At 40.6% G+C, this 25,777-nt stretch overlaps 1 protein-coding gene across 1 annotated transcript in view; it reads right to left on the bottom strand.

The window, feature by feature from the left end:
- MAST4 (microtubule associated serine/threonine kinase family member 4) overlaps positions 1 to 25,777 on the bottom strand; it is a 215,588-nt gene that overhangs the window by 65,916 nt on the left and 123,895 nt on the right. Inside the window, 1 exon segment of the mRNA XM_033163954.1 lies at positions 396 to 484. Coding sequence (XP_033019845.1) covers positions 396 to 484 — 89 coding nt within the window.

The raw sequence follows: 25,777 nt of genomic DNA, 5'->3' as shown, positions 1-25,777 counted from the left end.
AATTTACTCATCAACCTGTCTATGTACAGCATTAATCTGCAAAAAAAAATGTCAGTGTCGCTGCTATTTGAAATGAGGTGGGCAAGGACCAGAGGGATGGTCTTCTCTGTTTGCAGCACCTTTTAATGAAATTTGTCTGGTCTGAGCACCAGGCAAATACTGTAGCTTTTTATTTCCTCTGGACTTTGTTACCTAAGGAATTTTCTGGTGTTGCTGCTGCTAAAACTTACCATTAATATGTTTAAACCAGCATTAAAAACTAAAATCTCAAACTTTCATTCTAGTCTGGTTCTACGGTGATTGTTGGAAGTGCTAGGGTACCCCAATCCAGTCACACTATATAATCACAGACTACAAGATTTCTCTCTTAAGTGTATGGAAACAGTGATATTTACCTGCATGAGCTGAAAGTGGCGAATGGGGCCGGGGCATAGCTGGGGACTGTCCATTGCATATCAAACTCTTTCGGTTACTTGTCCGGCAACTGTAGGAAGAGAAGAGACAAATGACTCAAATATGTAGCATCCAACCCTCTATTTAACTCAGAATTACTACCTTGTGATAGGCATTCTGAATTCAGGGGAGGGGAGAAAGCCTAGAATTACACCACACACTGAATGTTAAATGAATTATATCCCATATATCAGTAGGAGAAAATGCATTAAGGTTAATTATAACCACAGTTTTAATGCAGTTATTATCCCCAAAGAAATCCACCTGCCACTATGACATTACACTATTAACACTGACATTTTATCTGATACAGAACAACAGTCTTATTTACAATACATAAAAATGTCAGGGAAAAATGACCATTTAGAACCACTATTTGATACATGGATTTCCTAATTCCATCCAGGGCAATAATCCATCTATCTTATGATATACTAATTAAAAATCTAATTATTGAAGCAAATTTCACATCTGCGTCTTTTTGTAAATAGACCAGGCACATCCTACAAAGATAAATGTGTACTTTCACTGATACATTTTTCATCTCAAGCACTGCAAATCACTATTTTTCTCCATTACAGATAATTATGACATGAATAGCAAATGCATACATCTACTAAAAAGCAGGACCTCTGCAGCTTTAAGTGAATTCATACTCTTGTAATTATAATCAAATACACCTAAGAATATCATCTTCCACCTTGAAATCACACATGTAAATTCTTTCCCCTAAGATAATGAAATTGTGAATGAGCAAAAATGTGTGCATCGAATATGTTAACATTTGGAATAAAAATTATTCCATTACAACATCTAACATCTTCAGAATGAACATAGGAAACTGCCTTATACCAGGTCATACTACCGGTATTTGTCAATCTATTCTAGCCTAGTACTCTGACTGACAGTGACTCTCTGGGGTATCAGGCACAGTTCTTTCCCATCATCTGCTACCTGATTCTTTTTAACTGAAGATATCGGGAACTATACATGGGAGATTCTGCGGTGAAAGTACAGGTATATGCTCTGCCAGTGAGCTATGGTCTGCTTAAACTAAGGAAGGGTGAATGCATATATTTAATTCACACTGTAAGTCTTCAAACACATACATGCACACACACAAGCAACAAAAATACAAATAGCTCACACTTCTATAGGCAAGTAAATAAAACACGGATCAAGTTCCTGCAGAAGGGTGGTATCCAGCTAAGTCATACTCGCAGTAAACCCATTGAAGTAAACAGACTTACAATAAATTCATCCTAACTTAAGTCAATTAATTTCAATGGACCTACAAAGAGCATGACTTAGTTGGATACCACGCAATCTGTTTTTGCAGTGGAATAGTTGTGGAGTCACAATCACATGTAAGTGAAATCCATCCCTGAAGGCCAATAATATGATTTCAATGAGAGAATCTCCCAAATAACACAAATAAAAACCAAACCGAAGTATGATTTTATCTGCTCCAAAAAGAAGTGGAAGATAGGGCTCTGAACATTAGTGTTCTACAGCAGTGGTGTCAGAACTTCGAATGCCTTTCACAAGTTTCTAGTTCCTTAAAGAAACAGAAGTATTTGAGTACTCCTGTTAAGCAGCCATAGTCTACACAGTACTCCTAGGCAAACATATGCCTTCACATATATTTCCTGTAAACTACTTTCACCACTCCGGGATCCAATTTTAAATGTTCAAACCACTGTTTGTTTGTTTGGTTGGTTGGTTGGTTTTTTTTTACAGTTCTGCTAAATGATGACCATTTATCACATTATAGCTTTGCTTTAAAACCACTAATATATTCAGAACAGCTTATATTTAAATGTCAAATGTCTATTACGGTCTCTCTTTAAAAAGAAAAGTATGGCATGTCTGTTTCTACATGTAAAAAGACATGCTCCCCTATTTATTTAATTGCCTATTAACTGTTAAAATCAACTTAGTGCTGGTGAGAAAGGTCACATTTGAAACTGAATATTGTTACTAAGAAACCACTAGCAATTCTTATGCCCTCCTCATTTCACCCTGTTTCAAATATGGGTTACAATCACTTTGATCATCATTTAGTGGCTATGGGAAGGCTCAACTAGCTGGGGTTTTTTGAACATTGAATAAGAGGTCATAACAACTCAAACCACCAACAGCTGGGCAGCAGCCTTCTGCCAAACCCCTCATATTACATGAAGATACTAAGGGAGCAGATCAAACACATAAGGACCCATAAATCAATATTTACATACAATCACGTTGCAATGTGGTGCTACTAAGTGCAGCTTTCAAGATAATCAGCAGCACAGATAATGGCCCTGTTAGGTATGCTACCATTAATGTTTCTTCTTCAGAGAGAGTCGTTTACTGTGAATACATGGGTAAATTACTGGCAATAAAGGTTAATTGCTAAAAAGAGCTGGGTGAAAGGAATGTGCTGGCAGCAATTGCTTTTTATCACACTTTTCACTTGAAATTTGACATCTGTTTTAATCATTTATAATAATTTCATTTTAACATCCTTAATTATTAATATTTACACTTGTAATGAAGATGGATATATGGGCTGTAAACTATTATGGCAGAACCTTTAACAGCATACACTGTCTACTGTAATGTATCCCTTAATTTTGTTGTCATTGTAATGTGCTTGCTGGTTGAGCAGAAGACAAAGCTTTAAAAAAAATATGAGTCTTTGTATTTGGAAAGCACAACAAACGAAGTGCTTTCTAAACCAATTTTAAATTCCAAATTTCATGTAGGAACACAATGTAAAGTGATACAGGCAAGGATAAATGAGTGGAGGATGGAGGCTGCATGCTTTTTTACTATTAAAACATCATCTCACAGAGGTAGGCTACCTATGGCAAGATATGGTATGTGTCCACTTTGTTTACACTAGATAAGTTTACATTATATTCTACATGATGTAAAAGGTGACCAGATTTATTTGCTTTGCCAAGCACAGATTCCAGAGTGCCAACTCTGTTTATGGCACAGCAGCTTAAGGTGCAGGAAATTCTATCCAGCAGATCATCTGTTCAACATAGGCTATGAGAGCGACTAAGGACACAGCAATTTTTTTGGAACAAGGCCTCTATAAATGTATTGGCAAAAATTATGCCAACATGTTTGCGCCTTTAAAAACTATTTTACTTCAGCATCCTTATTAACTTCAGACAAAAAGGCTTTTCATCTATAAAACAATCTTGAAGCCAATAGCAGTTAACGCTATTACTAGTTACAACAGATTAGCTTAAGTACTACTAGTTCAGTGATGGCGAACCTTTTTGAGCCCGAGTGCCCAAACTGCAGCGGAAAAAAAACTTTTTTATTTCAAAGTGCCAACACTGCAATTAAACCTGAATATCGAGGTTTTTAGTTAGAAAAAACTCCTACAGTTGTCCAAACATTTGCAGTCTTAAAAGTAAAAGTAAAACACAATAACAAAGTTTTCAATGTTACAGTTTTTTATTGAAAAAAACCATAAACTCTACATGTGCATGTATTTTAGACAAAGGGATACTCAACTTGTAATAATGATTATATGCCAGACTGACATTGTATGGAACAAGCCTTGTTGTTGTTGTTCAGTCGTTCAGTCATGTCCGACTCTTCGTGACCCCATGGACCAGAGCACGCCAGGCACGCCTATCCTTCACTGCCTCTCGTAGTTTGGCCAAACTCATGTTAGTAGCTTCGAGAACACTGTCCAACCATCTCATCCTCTGTCGTCCCCTTCTCCTTGTGCCCTCCCTCTTTCCCAACATCAGGGTCTTTTCCAGGGAGTCTTCTCTTCTCATGAGGTGGCCAAAGTACTGGAGCCTTAACATCAGGATCTGTCCTTCTAGTGAGCACTCAGGGCTGATTTCTTTAAGAATGGATAGGTTTGATCTTCTTGCAGTCCATGGGACTCTCAAGAGTCTCCTCCAGCACCATAATTCAAAAGCATCAATTCTTTGGCGATCAGCCTTCTTGATGGTCCAGCTCCCCCTTCCATACATCACTACTGGGAAAACCATAGCTTTAAGTATACGGACCTTTGTCAGCAAGGTGATGTCTCTGCTTTTTAAGATGCTATCTAGGTTTGTCATTGCTTTTCTCCCAAGAAGCAGGCGTCTTTTAATTTTGTGACTGCTGTCACCATCTGCAGTGATCATGGAGCCCAAGAAAGTAAAATCTCTCATTGCCTCCATTTCTTCCCCTTCTATTTGCCAGGAGGTGATATTTAGATAGTTTGTTACTATTTCAACTTTGATTCAGACTGAAACAATATGCATATGATCAGGATGTCAAGTACTTATAGAGCCCAGTTCTGAACACTGCATCTGAAATTGTGTCCAAATGGTATTTGTGGATCTTTGTGAACAGATGGAGACACAGGCAGAAGTAGAACATTGACAGAATTTTTATATCGAATAAATAAATGGATCACTTTAACAGAATATGTGCTAAAATTAAGCTGCTGGTCAGGCAGATATATGTGTTAGCATAGTGGAAATAACTCATCTTATGCACAGTCTCTGAATAGCAGTAACAGATAGAGATTATAGTGCTGCTCCAAAAGGTTTTCTTTTTCTTTTTCCTTACAAGCATTTCTAGGGGCAAGCAAGATGTGATGTTAAATGTGTCTTTGCATCCAGTGTGCTGGCTTGCTGTTATTGTTTTAAATGCAAATAGCATCAATTGGGGCAGTTGATAATAATCAGGGCCACAGCAGATGGAGAGTTCAACCCTTTCCACACCTATTGTGGTCCTTATGAAAACCACCCCTTTGAAATTGCTATTTGCATTGGTAGGAAATGCAAATGTTAACACGGGAGGCTCTCTCCAAAGCAAATTAGGAATTGACCTCAGAAGAGCAACAGTCCTTAGGGCTGCAGCATGGGAGGAAATGGTTAAATTGCCTCTCCATGCCTGCTGTGTCCTTCATAAATATCCTTTTTGCCCCCAGCAAGAAGAGATGTTTTTACAATGCAAACCCACATCCCATCAGGAGAATATGCAATGCGGAGGGGAGAAAAGAAAAGAAAAGTGGAGTGGAGAAGGCTGAAGGAAATATATCTGGGGCTGGGGTGGAAGAAATGGAAAGGACGCAAAGAGGAGCAGGAAAGGAGGAAGGGAAAGGGACAGAAAGCGAACGAGAATCAGGAGGAGGCTGAAGGAGACCAGCAGCGCAAAAGGAAGGGAATATGAGGAGCGAGGGGAGAGAAAAAGGGCGAGAAGGGGCGAAGGTGCCCGAGGGAGGGGCAACAGAGAGAGAGAGAGAGAGAGAGAGAGAGAGAGAGAGAGAGAGAGAGAGAGAGACGGCCGGGTGCGGATGGAGGGAGGGAGGCAGGGAGGCGCGAGAGGGAAGAGCGAAGCCTGAGAGGCAGCAGCACAGTGAGCAGCGCCGTCTCCACTCCCCCCCCCCGCTCGCAGCGCTCAAAAGGAGGGCTTCCCCCTCACCCACCACCCGCCGCCCCTGGCCCAGCCCCCGCTGCTGTTACCTCGTCGTCGCCTCGTGTCGAATCCTCCGCAGCAGCCAGCAGCAGCCAAACTCCACTGGGGCAGGCGCCAAGGAGGGAAATTGCTGCTGTCTGCTGCTGCGCCTGCGCTGGCAGGACGCATGAGCAGAGCAGCGCGGCGGCGCCATTTCCCCGCCCCTGGCGTGCCAGCAGAGAGAGCTCTGCGTGCCAGCTGTGGCACGCGTGCCACGGGTTCGCCATCACTGTACTAGTTAAACCCATTTGCTTAGATCAAACCTAACTATGGTTACTTGTTATGAAAACACACCTTGGTGTACCTCAAAATCATGTGCTTCCCTTTGCCCTGTCCATATGCACGGAGACTGAAACATTCTGGTTTCACTTTTTCATAAAGCACAATTTCCTCCTACACCAAAACTCTAGGAACTTTGCTTTAGTCTAACTAAAGCTAGATAAACATCTGAAGAGCAAATCACATTTTGATAGCCTGTTTTACAAGCACAAACAATATATACAATTCTAAAGTTTAGATTGGAGAGAGGTGAAGACATACTTTGCCTGGGTGCAATTTGGTTTAGGACTGGCTCTGCTATTTGTCTCACACACCCCACAGCTCTCCCACTGTTGTCAATGAAAGCTTTTCACCCAGAGGCTTATAGAAAGGAGGGAGTGAATTTCATCATGCTCTTGACTGTGAGAGAAGGGTTAGACCTTCCTTTTCCATGCCCTCTCATATACAGTGGTACCTCTAGATGCGAACGGGATCCGTTGCAGAGCCCTGTTCGCATCCTGAGAAGTCCACAAGCTGCAGTGCTGCTTCTGTGCACGCACGGGTTGCGATTTGGTGCATCTGTGCATGCGCGGCCCGCCGAACCCGGAAGTATTCCGTTCCGCTACTTCCAGGTTCAGCGCGTTCGTAACCTGTACCGTTCGCAACCTGCAGCGAACGCAACATGAGGTACAACTGTATGCACATACCCTACCTTCATATAATGGTTTTTTTTTCCTACATAACTATTGGGAACGGGTGGTGTTGTGGTCTAAACCACTGAGTCTCTTGAGCTTGCTGCTCGGAAGGTTGGCAGTTCAAATCACTGCGACGGGGTGAGCAGTGGTGGAGGAAGCCTCTTCACAGCTCGGGGCAGCGATGTGGAGGCACCCCCCTGGGGGCGAGGCATGGTGCGTGCGCCGTGACGTCACGACGCATGTCGGATGCACTGTAGTAGTACATCCGGGCCGAAAAAAGCCGCTGAAAGGGGGAAAAAGGGAAGCAAAGCAGGCGCTTGAAAGCGCCTGCTTTGCTTCCCTTTCCCCCCCCCCCCCATTCAGGGCTTTTTTCGTCGCTGGGCTCCCTGGGCAGAGCCGCGGCATGGAGGCAAGGGGTGGGCCAGCGAGGAGGGGCGGTGACACCCCTCCTCGCTGGCCCACCCCTCGCCTCCATGCCGCAGCTCTGCCCGCCCAGGGAGCCCAGCGGCGAAAAAAGCACTGAAAGGGGAAGCTTTGCTCTCCTTCCCCCCCCTTTCACGACGCACGTCGGATGCACTGCACATGCCTGGAATTTTCGGGCATGCGTAGTACATCCGGGCCCAAAAAAAGCCGCTGAAAGGGGGGGGAAGTGCCTGCTTTGCTTCCCTCCCCCCCCCCATTCAGGGCTTTTTTCAGCGCTGGGCTCCCTGGGTGGGTAGAGCCACGGCATGGAGGCAAGGGGCGGGCCAGGGAGTGTCACTCTCCCCCAGGGCGGTACTGGGGTCGGTCTGCCCCCTACACCCCCCCTCACTTCACCCCTGGGGGTGAGCTCCCGTTGTCATATAGGATGTCATATATAGGAGGGAGAAAGGTTGTTTTCTGCTGCTGCAGAGAAGTGGACACGGGGCAATGGATTCAAACTACAAGAAAGAAGATTCCACCTAAACATTAGGAAGAACTTCCTGACAGTAAGAGCTGTTCGACAGTGGAATTTGCTGCCAAGGAGTGTGGTGGAGTCTCCTTCTTTGGAGGTCTTTAAGCGGAGGCTTGACAGCCATCTGTTGGGAATGCTTTGATGGTGTTTCCTGCTTGGCAGGGGGTTGGATTGGATGGCCCTTGTGGTCTCTTCCAACTCTATGATTCTATGCTCTGTCCCAGCTCCTGCCAGTTCGAAAGCACAACAGTGCAAGTAGATAAAATAGATACCGCTGCAGAGGGAAGGTAAACAGCATTTCTGTGCGCTCTCGTTTCCGTCATGGTGTTCCATTGCGACAGAAGCGGTTTAGTCATGCTGGCCACATGACCCAGAAAGCTGTCTGTAGACAAACGCCGGCTCCCTTGGCCTGAAAGAGAGATGAGCGCCGCAACCCCATATTCGCCTTTGACTGGACTTAACCGTCCAGTGGTCCTTTACCTTTACCTTTTACATAACTATGGCACTGTAAATAGAATGTCTGGCTAATAATGTTTTCATGAGCTGAGATAAAGGGCTCCATATGTGCATTACAGCTTCTGAAGCCACTTCCTCCTACTGTAGCTCTTTGCTTGGCTACAACAGCCGAGATCCAAAGAAGAAGAAGAAGAAGAAGAAGAAGAAGAAGAAGAAGAAGAAGAAGAGTTTGGATTTGATATCCTGCTTTTCACTACCCAAAGGAGTCTCAAAGCGGCTAACATTCTCCTTTCCCTTCCTCCCCCACAACAAACACTCTGTGAGGTGAGTGGGGCTGAGAGACTCCAGAGAAGTGTGACTAGCCCAAGGTCACCCAGCAGCTGCATGTGGAGGAGCGGAGACGCGAACCCAGTTCCCCAGATTACGAGTCTACCACTCTTAAGCACTACACCACACTGGCTCATCCAAATGCTCAGCAGTGCAATTCACATTTAGAAAAGCTTTTCATCATTCCTTATGGTTTTATAGATATAGATATAGATATAGATACAGATATAGATATAGAGATATATACACACACACCTAAAAAATCGTTGTGAGTTTGGGGAAGGAGAAGTTGAGACCTTCTAACTCCTGGATCCAGCAAGTCTTAAAATATAAGAAAGGCTAGCTTATGGTGAGGTAATTGCCTAGGTGATGAGCCATTAAGGGAAACAAATGAAAGGAGCTCTGTGTGAGATGGCAAATGGGTAGGGCCCATCCCCCAGTGCACAGTTAGCTAGAAGGACAAAGCCAAAGTTTTAGAATTGAGTTTGCAGAGATGTGATCTAGCAGCAAAGCCGGGGAACAAGAGAGACAGAGCAATAATTGATTTCCATTTGAATCCAATGCTGCAGCTACCGGGCAAACAATACCCTTTTGGGGTGTTTATGCTCTGAACCCCTCCATCATAGGCTCAGATTTTGTGTGTGTGAGTAAATAAACCATATATCACAAAGACACCACAGTCTCATTTCCAAAAGGAAACACAAACTCCAGGTAAGCGCCTGGAACCCTTGAAATCTCACACCATTCAGAGATTAGGGTGGCATACAATATATTGGCATGCTCTGGTCCATGGGGTCACGAAGAGTCAGACACAACTAAACAACTAAACAACAGCAACAACAATATATTACAAATTGTAATTTCCATTTTGTATACTGCCGCTCAGTTTTGCCAAAGGAACAGCCCAATACCAGCACAATAATGTTTCAATACATAATATAGTTTAGCTTACTTTTTTATCTTTGGAGTCATGGATTTTGAAATTACAATGCGATACATAAGGTAAAGCAAGGAAAGTTTGATTTTACAAAATTGTCTAGTTTAACTGTATAATAAAGACTTGCCCATAAAATATTTGCCATTTGCCCCCGTCTATATTCTTACACTCATGCACAATGCAATAAAATTATATAGGAAGTCAGACTATCAGCACAGTAAATTGTTCCTGAGCCCTGCCTTAGTCTGCATCGTATTTTTAGTTTATTGTCCATGTAATGCAAATATACACAAGATGAAAAAACACATAAATGTTAAAATTTAACTCCAATGGGGCATGAATGTTTAGAACCATATTCTTGTTACGCGAGGATTTACAAAGCATGGTTGGTCTCATAACTACATTGCTACTTTCAGCAAACTTAATTTCACAGTACACAAATATTTTGCCTCGCCTCTGTCTTTAAGGGCAAAAACTGAGCATTTTTTTTAACAACTTAAATTTATGCCAGAGCTTTGTTTTCAGTTCCAGGGCTATATCCAAAAATGTGTGAAGAAACATGTATCTTTGTATCTACAGGGTGCATTTCACATGTTGAGGAGAAAAGCATGGGTATTTTTGTGACGTATTAAGTGGAAATTTGTTTCAAAAGAAATAACTGACCATGCTGCTAATTGGGAACACAGGTTGAGAGCTGAAATGTGCATGTTAAACTGATTCAGCCCATGAAGCTAACAGGGCAGAGACCAGAGGGCAGGCCCATGCAGGGCTTGTCTTGGGCCTGGGGCAAGAGTCTTGTCCACGAGACGCAGCACCTAATCTGATCTGATGCTACATGCTAGTACGCAGTAACACAGGTCCAGATTATACTACTGCAGTGCATATGGACAGGCATGACCATTTCGCCCATTTCGACCAGGACATTATTGGCATGACAGTGTAAGTCCGGCAGGCCACACACACACCCCCAGCCAGCTTAGCCTTCCAAGGACAAGGACAAGGACAAGTATACCCAGCTGCTCCCCACCCCAGCATGGGCCTGCCAGAGGGCATTTCTTATTTTTCTGGGATCCCTTGGGGGAGGGGGAGACATTCTTTCCATCACCCTTGAAAGTTCTTACTGGACTATTCCTCTACGAGGCTCCCCAAGTCCCTTCAGTCTGTTTATTTCCCAGTTGCTTCCTCATCTGTTCTCTGCTTGCCTACCAAGCTATACTGCCTCTCTGCCTTATGGCCTACATCCTTGGCTTTTAAAAAGCTTACTCATTTGTCTCACACACAAGGGTAATATTTTGAACAGGATTATTTTAGAAGTGCCATGTGCTCATGAAATGTAGTTTGACCCTGGTGATGCCTGACATATTTTCAAGATGGCTGGGTTATCTGTGCCTATATGCCACTTTGATTAGTTGCAATTAAAATACAGTAATAGTAACAGCCCAAGATTCCCAATCTGCAGTCTTAAACAAATCTTAAAGTATTTATAAAGCACACATGAAAATATCAGAAATAAAGTAAAGAATGGTGCAAAATACTGCTAGCAGTAATATAGAAATATATATTAAATTCTGTATTCACCAGCTATGTGCTTCGCATTTAGATCTCAACTGAGCAGCAACACTGTATGATACAAGCATCATCCCCAATAGAATTTATAGCATGGCAGGGTTTTCAGGTCTCTGGTTATCATTTAGTTAACATCTAGTTGGCTGAAAAATAAATCAACATTTATTGAAATGTAAAAACGTCATGAGCTAAGAAGGTAGAACAGATGAAGGCAGGAAATGGTTATATTATTCTGTACAATGGAAAGTTTCAATGACCAAACTTATTATTAGTTTATATACCGGTATTTATTAACAAGAGTGCATACTGTTTTCACAGTGCAGCCATCCACCCTTCCTGGTGACTTTTGGGGCTCCGCGAGGTTTTCCTTTAGTAACCCTCAGCCTGAGACTCTCACAGTGGACTCTCGGCTGCTGGGTTGTCTTCCTGGCAGGGAGGCTGAAGCTGCAAAATCCCGCACTGAACAGGCAGGTGGAACTGGATGGCCTCCCAAGGACCCTTCAAACTGTGCAAGGAAGGAAGAGGCGGCAGTTGCCCAAGGGCCTCTTGCTTTGTGCCTGGCTGTGCTTTGCTGGTAGAGTGTTTTGCCTTCACTTTCTAAATCTCATTCATTGCATCAACGACCCAAGTTGCAGAACAAGTTTGAGTTTGAGTCAAGTCAAATCAGGAGTACGCAACCTAAGGCCCAGGGGCCGGATGCAGCCCAATCACCCTCTTAATCTGGCCCACATGAATAGAATGTGCACTTTTATTTAAAATGCATCTCTGGGTTATTTGTGGGGCATAGGAATTCGTTCATCCCCCCCCCCAAAAAAAATAGTCTGGCCCACCACATGATCTGAGGGACAGTGGACCGGCCCACGGCTGAAAAAGGTTGCTGACCCCTGAGTTAAATGATGCTGAGAGCACCTTTTCAGTGGAATTCACTCCCACCATTCCTCACTGCAGCATAGCAACGCTAATTAGGCTTTCAGTCAAAGTGAAGCTGATCAAATCCTTCCCTGAAAGGTTTAAGGTGGATATCCACATAACTCCTGGAACACATGCCTCGGAGCATGCAGTAAACAAGCAACTGCCTGACAAAGAGAGAGTAGCAGCTGCCTTGGAAAACAACCACCTGTTGGAAGTGGTGAATCAGTGTTTATGTAGTTTACTTTGGGAGGTGGGAAAGATAGTCAAATTTATTGTTCTAATCCTGGCATCAATTGGACATATTTCCCTAGCAAGTTCTAATATTTTTTCTTCTTTCTGTATCTTTTGTCTAGATTTCATGCTGGAGAAATCAAGCAAACCAAAACAAAAATTCCATGCCGAATCGCAAGACTAGGACAAGTTATCCCAAAGAAGCATGATTTTAATTACAGCAGTCAGTTCCTTAGCAGTTTTCATCTCTAGACTTTCAATATTTACTGTATGTTAATCCTTTATTTGCAAATACGGAAAAATCTGTCCCGAAAGAGGTATTAAGCCTTGCATATATAGCTCTCCTTCTCCTCTGCAATTGTTAACACATGCAATGGAGCACATCATCTACAGCATCCACAATTATAGGTTTACATTTTGCTGTATAGTTTCCAAAGATGTTGTGATTTATAACAGTCTCTAAGTTGCAATGCTGTGTCAGCTTTCAGGCAACAATAGCCTTATTTTATACAAGCTCATTTCATATTTCTCACTGGTACGTCACATAAGCCTATTTGGACATTTCTTCATAGTTTAGAACCTTCTACGAGTTTGAGGGCAAAGGTCTGAAGTGGGGAGCAACCTCTATCTGATTCCATGGAGACTCCATGCCTGATTTAAAACCCTGGCTGTACAGGGTTCTAAATTGCACAGGGAAATGCCACACAAGAAGAGGGCACTCCCCACTCAGTGCTTCATCATGAAACTCATGAAGGGCTCTAAGGAGTGTACACTGTACGGGTGATATGCTAGAGAGAGCAGAGCTTGACTGTGCGCCTCCACTTCTCGCTTGTTTGCTTATCTTTAAGTCTTCAGCAAAGTAGGTTGGCATGTTTTGACTTTTGAAAATGGGTTTTAAAAAAGAAAACAAAAAATGCAGCAAAAAGGGAAACTGATTAGAGGGAGAACTGAAGAGAGCTCCAAAGGCATTGCTGAGATTGCTCCATTAGCAGAGGAGAAAATGACATGCAGTACAAAAATTTGCATTCCACTATATATTCTTAAAACGGAATAAAACACAATTTGTCAGCAAATAACTAAACTTCTGTAACATGCTTTTAAAATCCCACAAGCTACTTTTCATTGTACCCTCTATTAATGCATCTTATCGAAAGTTTACATTTACAATTTCATCAAAATGCTGCACTGGTCCATTAAATATAAATTACTAGCGTAATATTGATTAATTTTTACACTGACGAACACTGAGAGTTCTACCTCCCCAAAGTCACACATCTTGTCACATTGACAGAATTAACCTTAATTATTTCACAGCAAAAGACCCAGCATCACAGCACATATGCAAATCTAAACAGTTAGGGAACTGCCCTTTGATTCAAATGTTACCTTTCAAGCTAGATAAGGCCCAAGTGAGGAACATATGAAAAATTAGTGCAGTCAAATTTTAATGATGTGGAAATAATCCTGAAACATCTTATGAGCACTTAAATCTGCCACCAAGTACCTGCTTTGCACATTAACAGTTTCCACTTTTGAACAGGAAAGGGGGGATTTGATTGCAAAGAAGAGGTCTATGGAATGAGTTATCCGCATAAACGAGGAAACAAACTTTTTAAAAAGCTTTCCTCATATCCCATCATAAATTTAATCTATTTTTGTTTGTAACATTATTAGAAGGATCTCTAGAAGACTATGGCTTATGCTGCTCCTGTATATATTTTTTGTGTTGTCATTTTGTATTATGTCAACATGACATTTCAGTGAGAATGATACATTTCCTTGGATTTTTAAATATCCTGTTACATAATCTGGAGCACTGCTTGATAGAGACTTCAGCTGAATATGTGAGTAGTAAAATATATGGTGTTATATGATTAGCTGCTATAGAAGCCAATTTACTATGTGACAGTGTACACTTGACAGAATTAGGCAACTAGCCAATTTTGTACATTGATGCCTTTATGAATAGACAATTTAAAACAGTATTTCCACCACACACATCCTTGAGTCGATATCATATACTTTCTATGGATCCATTAAGTGACATCCAGCTTCTGCTCTTAGGAGGTGGCCAAAACAGTTCAAAGCTAAAGTTATTTATTCTAAAATATTTATTAAGGCAATTTTAACAAAAGGAAGCTAAATGGTTAATAATAGCCTAGGAACATTTATTGTCAAAAAGAGGGTTTTAACAGTTCACTGTTTCTCAGCCCATTCAATGGTAAAATTCTTTGGATGCTTCAGAAAACAACAACAGCATACAATAATACTATCATATTCAATTCGCTGCCTCTACTGATATTAAGAATTATGGTCAAATCTTATCATTTTTATGGTGGGAACAGCTGGCTGTTAGCAGCTGGAGTATCCACAAACTTACCTATTAAGAAAGAATACTCTCATCTTGATATTAAAGAACCTTATCAGGCCACTCTATATCTTGAGATAAACCAGATTAGACACTTATAGCACAACAAGAATATGTTGCTATAAGATTATATGATCTACTATGATTTCCAAGTTGGGCTACAGAATGAGATTTAAGAATTTTATTTCCAAGCATCTTGATGGTGTCAAACAATTTAGCTTGGGTAATATTCTTTTATATCTCTGCTTTATAATGAACAAATAGGAAAAAGACAAAACATGGAAGATTTATTATTTATTATTTATTATTAATAAGTGTATTTATTTATGGAAAAATATATAGACCAACCTCATCCCTGAACATAAAGATTGGGTGGTGGCACAGGGACCAAGAGATCTTAAAGATAACATGGTCCTAAATTGTTCATGGTTTATAAACTATAAGTAAGCATTAAACTTAGCTCAATAGTGTATAGGCAGAAAAGACCAACTCTTCAGCAATAGTGATATACAGTACTCTGACAAAAGGTCATCATGCAAAGGAACCAACTGCTGCATTAGTTTCTGAAAAGAAACATTCCCAACACAGAGTGTGTTTGTTGCAAGCAATCTGATGTTTATTACCAAGACATGCACCACTGTGGCCAAGTTATCCTTTTCCTGGAAAGTCCATAGCTGATATACCAGCTAAAGCTGGCAGAAGATGCAGACACTTGGTCCTCTAGCAACAAAGCCGAATCTAGAAGCACTCACAAGTTGCAAGCCTTTTCTGTTAAGAGTAAGAGCAACCCAATCCAGAACATGTAACTGACCAGCTCCCAGATGTGAGAACCAACCATCCAAATAGTTTCTGACTCAGATGTTACAGAAAAAGAGAGCTGTGTGTCATCAGCGTGCCAGAAATCAGCCAGAAATCACCTAATGATCTATCCCAGTGGCTTCATACAGCTATTAAATAGCACCAGAGATAATTGATTGCCCTGCAACATCCACAGCATGATTGCCAAGGGTCCAAAAGGCCGTTCCCCAGTGCTACAAGTTGAGATTCTTTCATTCTGCAAAAACTTACCGGTACTGTTTATCTTGAGGAACTGCCCTTGCATTTATATTCCAAGGCAATATATTTATATGTCACCCTATCATTCTCCCAAACAAAAATAGTTTTGAAAGCACAGTTACCTTTACATCGTGATACTGTTAAGAGTCTTTTTCTTTGGATCTCTCAATTATTTCTATACCATGTAAACACCACACTTTGGCTTTATAATTTGCCATTATTTTTATGGTGTAATGTAGGCAGACACTTATGAGTCCTAAATAAACAAACCAGTGAAATCTAATCAACAAAAGCCAGTTCCTGGAAACTTGCCCATCACCAAGGAAAACATGGATTCAGCTTCCCTGTGACCCAATAAAAATATTATGTTTTATGCATAGGCTTCGTCTTATGTATTCTCTTTGTTCATAAACGTTTGCAATAAGTTATACCGGTATATGGAAAGGTGTTGATGTCTTCCCCTATTACAACATTTAGTTCATTTCCCTTCTTAAATCAAACATTTAAAATAGTATTATGTAGCAAGAAAAATCAAACTTTAATTAGAGCTGCTAAGAACAGTCCGAAATGTGCTGCTCAGGAAAGAAACATATGTGACTGCAACAAATGCTATTGAAGTGTAAAGCAGGGGTACAACAAGGATGTCACAATAACAAAAGGTGTGACATATTAATGTTGGTTGAAACACACAAGGCACAAATAAAGCCATCTCTTAACATTATGTCCAAAATAAATTGAATCTTCATTCAAACGCCAGTTTGTGAATTGTTTCCTTTTACTGAAAATTTATCAAACTGAAATATATCAGGTGATAATGAGTTAGGGTTCGCACAGGGTGACAGGATCTGAGTTCAACCATAACATTCTCATGAGAAAAATTATATCTGACCTGGTGCTGTGTGAAATCCCAACATTTAATTTTGGTTCAATTAAACAGCAAAAACCCTCCCATCCCCAACAGTGTTTCAAGAATTTAACAATGGAAATAGAATGATACAATTAAGGAATGATGCAATTAAGGATCCCTATAACGTCTTTGCTGTCAGAATTCACCACAGCTGATGCATTTTCAGGCTTCCACCCACCCACTTTCATAACAGCCATATACTGTATCTGCTTTGTTTTGTTCCTTTTAAAATGACAGCTTAAGTTATTAAGATATGAAACAATCTGACTGGTATCTGATTGGGTAGAAAGGATGGAGGGAATAGGACTGTAAAAACTTCCTTACATTAAAAAAAAAGTTAAATGCAAATGTAAAACCAAATGTCCCATAGTGCAGTTGTCCTATGCCATATACTATACACCAATCTATCTTAGGTATATATTGAGAAAATTCCTGCATGCAAGTAATTACTGTCCCAAAAAGTAGCACAATACCTTATAAGTTCAAGGAGCTCCTTGTACATATTTAGAAGGCTCATTGGCATAGACTGTGTTTACACAATTACCATTCTTCTCCTGACCATTTTTTAAACATTCACGGGCCATTGTGTTTTTCTACTGTCTTGTGAACTATCAAATATAGCAATCCTTTTGTTTACTTTTCATGATCACTTATCATGAAGAAAAGAGATGAGTTAAGGTTCCTTGTTCTTGCTAGGGATTCTTTCCAGACACTCTACTCACTTCAAGCTTTGAGTCATACTTTGTGTACACAAGCCACAGGATAACTGAGCTCAGAGACTGTTAACCTAGAGAAATTTGGTAAACAGCAGCTTTCATGATGTATCTTTCACAACTTCTGCCATACAGAATGACATAGTCATTCAAATATTTTATTTTAATATATATTTTGGTCAGCATTTTTACAATCAAGAATTTTCCACCTAAACACTCTATTAATTTTATCCAACACACTGTTTAGCAACTGTTAGACATAGTGTTTACTCTAATTTAAGAACATCCATGAGGGAAAATATGACTGTACACCATGCTCAAGGAGTAGTTCAAAGCACAACACAAGGACAACAACCCAGTTCAACTGATGTCTTCTGTATCTTGTGATAACACGGTTAATGGAACTTTTTTTATTTCAGCATTGCATGTCACTCACCATTCTCGTTACTCCCCCCGTTATGTATGAAACCTCAGAAGTATATGAACTGCCACACAGCTTGCCATGACAATGCATAACCTAGCCAAAACATCCAATCATTCTTGTAGAATGATATCCTGAAACTTTTTTCTTGGAAAAGGAGCAATATTAGTAAGAGATCAAAGGGTTGTGTTTTTCGTTTCATTTCATTATAGTAACAGTGAAAACAGGATATGTTGAAAACTCTCTGGAGCATGGGGATGGCACAGAGGAAAAGGGTGAGGGGGGAGTCCCATTGCACTAGCAGTAAGCCTTGCACACATACAACTATTTTGTTGTATATTGCCCACAGATAGAAAATGGCAGTTACATTGGTTCTAAAAGAACCTTTTCCTGTTACTAAAAGGACTGTGATTTTCATATTATACCAAACTTTAAAAAACAACAACAACCAACCACATGAATCTTCATATAACATCTTGGTTTTTTAATTCAAGCCAGTATGTATTGTTGCAACTTTTTTCTAGCAGACCTTAAACTACTTTCCTTCAAATTCATAATGGTGGGGTCCTGGCTCTTTAATAGTTGCTTAACACAAATTTAATGGTAAGGGCATTTGTCACTTAATATAAGAAGTTTCACAGCTTGAATATCTGCTTGCCATCAACCACAGCAACAGAAATCTCTGGAGAGAAAAAAGAACAAGAAACTTTCTACCACACAGGCCTCTCCCAGTTTTCTAGTTTACTGAAGCTACCTGATTTAGTACAGATGACTAGTACTCTTAAGTCCTCTGCTGAATGTACAAATAGGAAATAGAAGATGGTATAAATGGAAAAATTCAGTTCAGCTCTGAAACTACCTCACAGATTATATGACAAGACAATTACATCATGCTATGCTCATTTTAACATAAGGAAGTAGCAGGGAAAAAGCAATGAGTAATCATGCCTGAAGTCAGAAGAAACTTTTGTGAAAACTCTCCTGCTTTCTACATGTCCCTTCTTGTGCCCTCAGCAAAGGAAGGCATGGCGTATTCATTAATAATCTTTGGGTGGCACAGCATCAGTCATGTGCTTTGGCATAAGCCTTCTAAGTGAAAACCAGACAGCCACAAAACTAGCTTAACTACTTTTCCTTCTCTTTCAAGCAGCATGTGCTTATAATGGCAACAAAATTATATACAAGAAATTATGTTGTTAATGTTGTTTTATTTAAGTTGAAAAATAAAAAGCTGCAGAATTAGAGACATGGTCACTTTAAAAAGTTGAAACACCATATTTAAATAGATGAGAAAGAAATAGAACTCTGCAATGCTCATTTGTTTTCCACTGGACAACATACGATACTTCTAGTCAACATTAAAAATAATCATTATCTATAATGCTGGACTTTACTCCAATCGAAATGGGTGTTTCTGAAGTAGGTAGATTCCTTTTAATGATACAAAGTTTCTAATGTGCCAAAAATATGTTAGAAAACATTTCTGTAGGAGACAACCTTATACTAGATGAAACACCCTTTACTCATTGTTACTCAGTTTATATGCAGGCTTCTTCATTGCAAAACAGATATTGGGAGGAATAAGGCTTTAGGAAACAATGTAAAAGGAAGAAGCATGACTCCAGCTCATAAGGTTATGAGTCACCAAACTGACTTTACTACAAAAACATTTAAATATAGTCTTCATTGTTTGGAGAGAAGAGTTAAGACCTATTGCACACCAAGCACAGGGGAGGCAGGCAAGTGTGAGCAAGAACCAAACAAAGGCAGCATATGTCGCGAAAAACGAGGCCACAGCTTTATTGGTTACCAAAACTGTGGGGTTTGGGCATGGCATGGGGCAAGGATCCACTCTGGTCCAATCTCTCATCCAGCCCTGCCTCCTTGGGCAACCTGAGGAGATGCCAGCAGGCGGTTTCCCACCACACAGTGGATCAATTTCAACCATAGATAAAGTTGCTTCCCAGTCCTATCAACCAACAGCTGTTTGATATTCCCCCAAATGTATTTCACTGAGAGTAGGTGGGTCAACTGATGGTGGCTGCAGAAGCTTCAGAGCTGCTGCAGTCCCAGGTCTCCTTTTATAGCCCAGGTGCACACAAAGGTCAGCACAGGCTTCACCCTGGTCCGCACACCCAGATCCCATATCTGACTGCAGGGCTCACCAGTCTGGCTATGGATTAGAATCAGGTCTATGCCCTTGTTTGCTTCTTCAGTACTGCTTTGCTTCTATTTCTAGCTCAGTAACAGTAGAAGACAAGCCACCCCCAGATATGAGCTGTATACATAGTTTATTGCACACTAAGAACTGCAGAGTCATAATTTTGACTTCAGCTTGTGGCATGTTTGCCAAATATGGTGGCCACCACTATTTTAAGAATGGGAAGTAATAAGAAATTGATCTGTGTTTTGTACTCAACATATTTGTCATGCTCGTGGAAGCTCATGCTCATTCAAACAAGTAACTGCTTTAGTATTACAGCCTAGTACTACTTTGCATAAATACTGTACATCTTTTTTAAATTTAGACTTCTTAGTGTTTAAAATCCATTTAGCTTACTTGCTAAAATGTATGATTGACTCTTGGTGATCAGGTAGCCATTCCACCAGTACTAATAAGAACTAAGTTGTGTTATGTGATCCCCAAGGGATCTATTGGGAGCTTGGACCAACTCTGTGTAACAAAGATGTATGCAAATGTGACATGAAGGCTGACAACATTAACCCCGCCATGTATGAATCCCTTGCAGACAACTGCAGTGCCTGAAAACAAGTTCTGTATCCAGAGCAGTGACCAAAGGAGGAATGACCACAGGAAAGAACGCAGAAAGAAGAAACACCATGGTACATCTGCATCAGCACAACCGGACACTTTCATTTGCCTCAACTGCAACAAAACATGTCTCTCCTGTATTGGTGTTTATAGCCAGTGCAGGCCCTGTAACTTTCCAAAAGTTTGACTTCACCCCCAAAGGTGTACTCTTTCACTGTCTCTCGAGATAAATGGATTCTCACATACCTTTTCATTTCACATTCAGTTCAAGCCAATGTGTGTTTACTTAGGTGTAAGCCTATGAATGGCCACTGAGGGATCTCAGTGGAACTTGCTTTAAGGTACTTGTACATAGTACTGTACTCTTAGGTAAAATTAACCAGTAAAGTGATTTTGTAGTACTGTAATCAATGTACTGTACATTGCAACATTTTAGATATCTGAGCATTTAGACACGTGAGCTAGTGAAAAGGGAAGTCATTTCTTTTAATTACAGAGGGTTAAATCCAACTGCCTTCCATTCACACAACAGAATTTAATATCCTCTCCTCCCCCTACAATCCCCTTCCCAGCCTTCCAGTACATGGTTTTTTTTGGGGGGGGGGGTGCTGCAGTGGAGAAGTGAGGAAGGTCCTTTTGCAATAACAGACATCTGTTCCCACTTGTGTGTAAACATAATTAGATACAACTTAGAATAATTAATTCAGAACTGTGTTGAAATGAATAAGAATTATAAAATTTTAGGAATAATATGCATTGAAAAAAATTAAGAAGGGACAATTAAGGAAGAAAATGAACTATGGCATTTTTACTGACACCAGACCTGATGAAATAACACTTTCAGACAATAACAGCTAGCACGGATAAACTGCAGTACAGTTTGCTTTTTTGAACCTTCTCCAATGGGCAAATCAATATGGAAGTAATCTTAGTGCCCCAAACTTCTGAAACTTGTTTCTATCTATTGGGACTAGTGCCTATCTTCAAACTGCTACTATTCTACATCTGCTGTTTCTCTGCTGGATCATTTTCAACAGAATCACAGGTCTGTTTTCCCCTGATGATTAAGATTTCACCACAAGCTGTTTTGCCCTTCCGTTTTATTCAGGTTTGAAACAAAGTGTTCTACCACAGCAGGTCTAAGTAATCATAAAGGATGTGAATGTTAATTACACTCAATGGTTCTGAAAGTAGTATCAATGAATACCAGCATCTGGAGCAGCTTGTAATTACTTAATCCAAAAATCTGAAGCGTGTGGTTTCTGAGAAAATGAATAATATTGGGAACTGGTGTACTGAAATAAACTTATTCCTTATCAAATCTTGATTTCCATTTCCATTTCAATATATCCAAATTTGTTTAAAACAAATGTCCTGCTAATACAAATAATAGACTGACTTAAAGTGCAAACTGTTGTATGAAAGCAGAGACCACACCTAAGAATTATTCTAGATGTGAGATTAAATCCACTTGATGAACACAGGCAAGTCAAGACTAGATTAACCATTGGTCTGATTGTACATGGAATAGCCTGGCCTCTATTGTATTTTATTTTATTTTAAAAGCCAGCACGTTAGGATATGTAATACAGTATACAAAAACAAAAAAGCTACAAATAATGCCAACACCTTAAAGATTCATGAGGAAATAAATTAACAATAAAGATAGAAACAAAGAGTCTTTAACAGTCACTCTAAAATCTCATATAAAACCTACAATCCCAAAAGGAACTCTTTGGCAAATAAACATGGGTTACTTCCAAGTTTGTCCTCAGTTGTTAATAAAGTCAGCTCTCATATAATCACAGAAAAAACAATGTTCTGCTTTTCAGACCAATTGCCAAACGCAACAACCCAACACAATTATATGGTGATGTCACAAAAAAAACAAAAAGTAAATTATTTAAAGTTCTTAAAAGTTATACAAATCTGTGCAATTCCCCCCCCCACCCCATCAAAAAAAAACACCAAATGCACCACTTGAGAAATAATGTCCCCATTCACACTAAGTCAAACCATGGCTTAGTATGACTGAGCAGATATGACTGCCTTCAGTCTCAGTTCCTGCAATTGCCATGCTACCTGGGGCTGAGCCATGGATTGACCATATGTTACAGCTCAACCAAAGCTTACATTTTTGTCTTTCTCAGATAAACAATGAGCCATAAGCTGTGTTATTTTTCTAGAAAAAGAGGTGCCAGAACTCACCAGGAACACCTCCCTTGATCTCGTACAATGGCAGTGGAACCCACCTGAGAGGTGCTGAAACTAAGTTCCAGTGAGTTCTGGCTTAAAAAAAAGCTCTGGCCTTATGCCAAAACAAAGTTTGATTACAGCTTGTGGTTTATTTGCAGCAAGACAAGCCACAAGCCAAGGTTCAAATGTAATGCTAAGCCAAACCATGGCTTAGCCCCCAATAGCACAGCCGCAGCCAGACTTGGGGAGAACCACTGCAGCTAAGATCTTTACATCAGGAACTCACACATTTGCATAAAACCATAGTTTGGCTTAGCAATATATGCAAAATGGATCAATGCACTACCATACCAAGGACAAAACTAACAAGCAAACGAAAGCTTTTCATTGCTTGTTTGTTTATTAGTCACTTTTTAAATGAAAAGTAATTCACAGCAACTTTAAAAAAAACCAGCACATGCATTTAAACAAGCATAAAACTAAAACAGAATAAAAACTAAAAACACGTTCATATTTATGAAGTGGCAGGGCTAACATATCCCATCCACTGAGGGAGGCCATTTCATATCAACAGTTTGCACGGCACACTTTAGAGATAGAAGGGAAAGAAAAGCATCCCAGTTTACTGATTCATCCATAGTACAGTCACGTGAGGTCTTGTCACAAAGACTGCTTTTGGTGCTCTTTTTATAGTCTCAAGCTCCAGTCCTATATTTGGAAGAAGCATCACTCATGCCAAGCATCCATGACTCCATAGCAGTCTCCAATGTGGCACCTCAAGGGCCTGGAAGAGGTAACTGTACCATTGGTTGGGGGGGGGGGGAGAAAAGCTTAGGTCCTATCAAGCTTTCTGAGGTCTGCGGTTCTGAATCTTCAAAGGGAAACAGCCTACTGGGCAGTGGAGGATCAGGACGTAGAAAAACAGCGCAAGGGGAAAGAACTATCCTTAGCAAAGTAGAAAATAGGTGTGCATATGCCCAATAATTATTTTCACTGGCTGAGCCAATGGTGGATTATACAGAACCAATAAGAAAATTAAGTACTAAAGTTAGACTGGGACACAAAAGAAAATAATCTGTTGTTTATATGTGGCATGTGACATTAAAACACTGGATTAATAGCATACACAGTTGCCATTTAACACTTCCAACTTTGTGTTTCCAAGCCAACCTGCTATCTGCCATAATGAAGTAGCCCTACTTGGGAAAGGCACACCCTTTTGGTCTCTAAGCACACTAATCAATTGTGGGCTCCGGTGCACTGAAGTTGTGGGTGGATGAGCAGGCAACAAATAATGACACAGAGCCTGGTGTGGATTAAAATTATGCCACAACTTTACTGATTACAGAGGTATAGGTTTAACATAAGCATTAGGCATGGATCCATTAATCAACCAGCCAACTTGCTGGCTGATATGCTGTCAGCCAACAGGTGGGGATTGGCTCACAGTGTGACAGTGGTGAACCTGATTTGGCCACTGATTTGGCCACAGTCCCTGAGCTGGGCTTCAGGACAAAAAGCACCACCCTCCACAATCCCTTCCCTTTCTCTCACACCTAAGGATCCAGCCAAATGTCTCTCCCGCCATCAAAAGTTGTGACGATTTGCTTGTGAGCAAAATTTCTCCCCAGCCCTGAAACCAAGTCCATAGCAATGTCATTTGTCAGCAAACCCATTCCTGCAAAGAAGAGATAAATTAAACAGGGGGTGGGAGGCTGAAAAAAAGCCCAATGCAACTGGTTAGGCAAGCAAACAAGGCATGCCTTCTATAGGCCAGGAGCGGACCAAGTGGAGCAAAGTCTTATGCCTGGTCTGCTCCATTGCTCAGCACCCTCAGGGCACCCGATTGGCTCCCTCAAGTCCCATTCAGCCCCCATTTTCCCACGAGCAGCCTGAGACACTGGCCACTCCCCTCCCCATGTCAGGCCACAAATGGCACTCCACAAGTAAATCGAGAAAGAGGAGATTCTTTTCTCAGCCAGTGCACTAGCAAAATATTTTGTAATCTGACATGACATTCAGAATAAATGTTTCTATAAGTTTAAACTTTGGATTTAGCCAAGCTTATTAGTTATGCACATTAAGGAGCCTATGTAAAACACAGGGCTGGATTCAGATTTGCTATTGTGCAAATGGAAAGGCTCCCTGCTAGAGAAAAGGGCAATGAAGCTATTTCCATGGATTTCTCTATCCCTATGCAACTCACAACTGCCTTTGTGGTTCCAGAGTTATGCTATTAACAATAGTTTGGCAATGTGTCCACATCCGTGCTTACTATGGTTCTGTTTAAATGGGGTGGCATTTAATTGACTCAAGAACTTCCACTGGTTCAAAATACAACAGCCAGATTCCTGCCTAGGGTTCCATTTACTGCTCATGTTATCTCTGCTTTGTAACAGCTTTACTGGTTGCAAGTTCATTTTTAGGCCTAATTCAAGGTGATCACATTCATGTTTGAGTCCCAAATGTCCTCAAATATATGAAAGACCATCTTCATTATATACCTTTAGGTACCAAGCAAAAATGTTCCTCTTTAAGCATGCCTTTGGCTGATTGACATCCAATGCCCCTTTAAAATGTGTTGGGGAGGGGGTGGGTACTGGTTGTTTTTGTTTTTATTATGTATTTTGTGTTTTTATATTGTGATTTTATGTTGTAACCGCCCTGAGACCTGTGGTTATAGAGCGGTATACAAATTTAATTAATAATAATAATAATAACAATCTATTTACCTATCAGGACCACTCAGGTATTAAAATCAACAGGGTTTTCCTAGAGGTTTGGGGGGGTGTTAGGAAAGAGTATTCTCTGTAGCAGCCCTTACACTGTGGAATTCCCTACTGTGAAGCAGGGGTCTGGCACCTTCTTTACAGAGCTTCTACCTATGTTGAAGGCATACCTCTTTACCCTGGACTTTTGACACCTGAGGTATACATTTTTACGAACTACCCTAGCCCTGTGACTGTCTTATTTTAAAATGTTTTGAATTTTAAATTGTTGTAACCCACTATGGGACCTTATGGTGAAGGGCAGGTAATAAAGTGAATTATTATTAATAATTATGATGATGCAAATGCACACTGTACCCAAAGTTTCCAAAGAGTCAAT

Source organism: Lacerta agilis, chromosome 11, assembly GCF_009819535.1.
Source record: "Lacerta agilis isolate rLacAgi1 chromosome 11, rLacAgi1.pri, whole genome shotgun sequence".
Taxonomy (NCBI): Eukaryota; Metazoa; Chordata; class Lepidosauria; order Squamata; family Lacertidae; genus Lacerta; species Lacerta agilis.
Note: the sequence above shows the minus strand (reverse complement) of the source record. Positions and strands in the feature narration are given on the sequence as shown.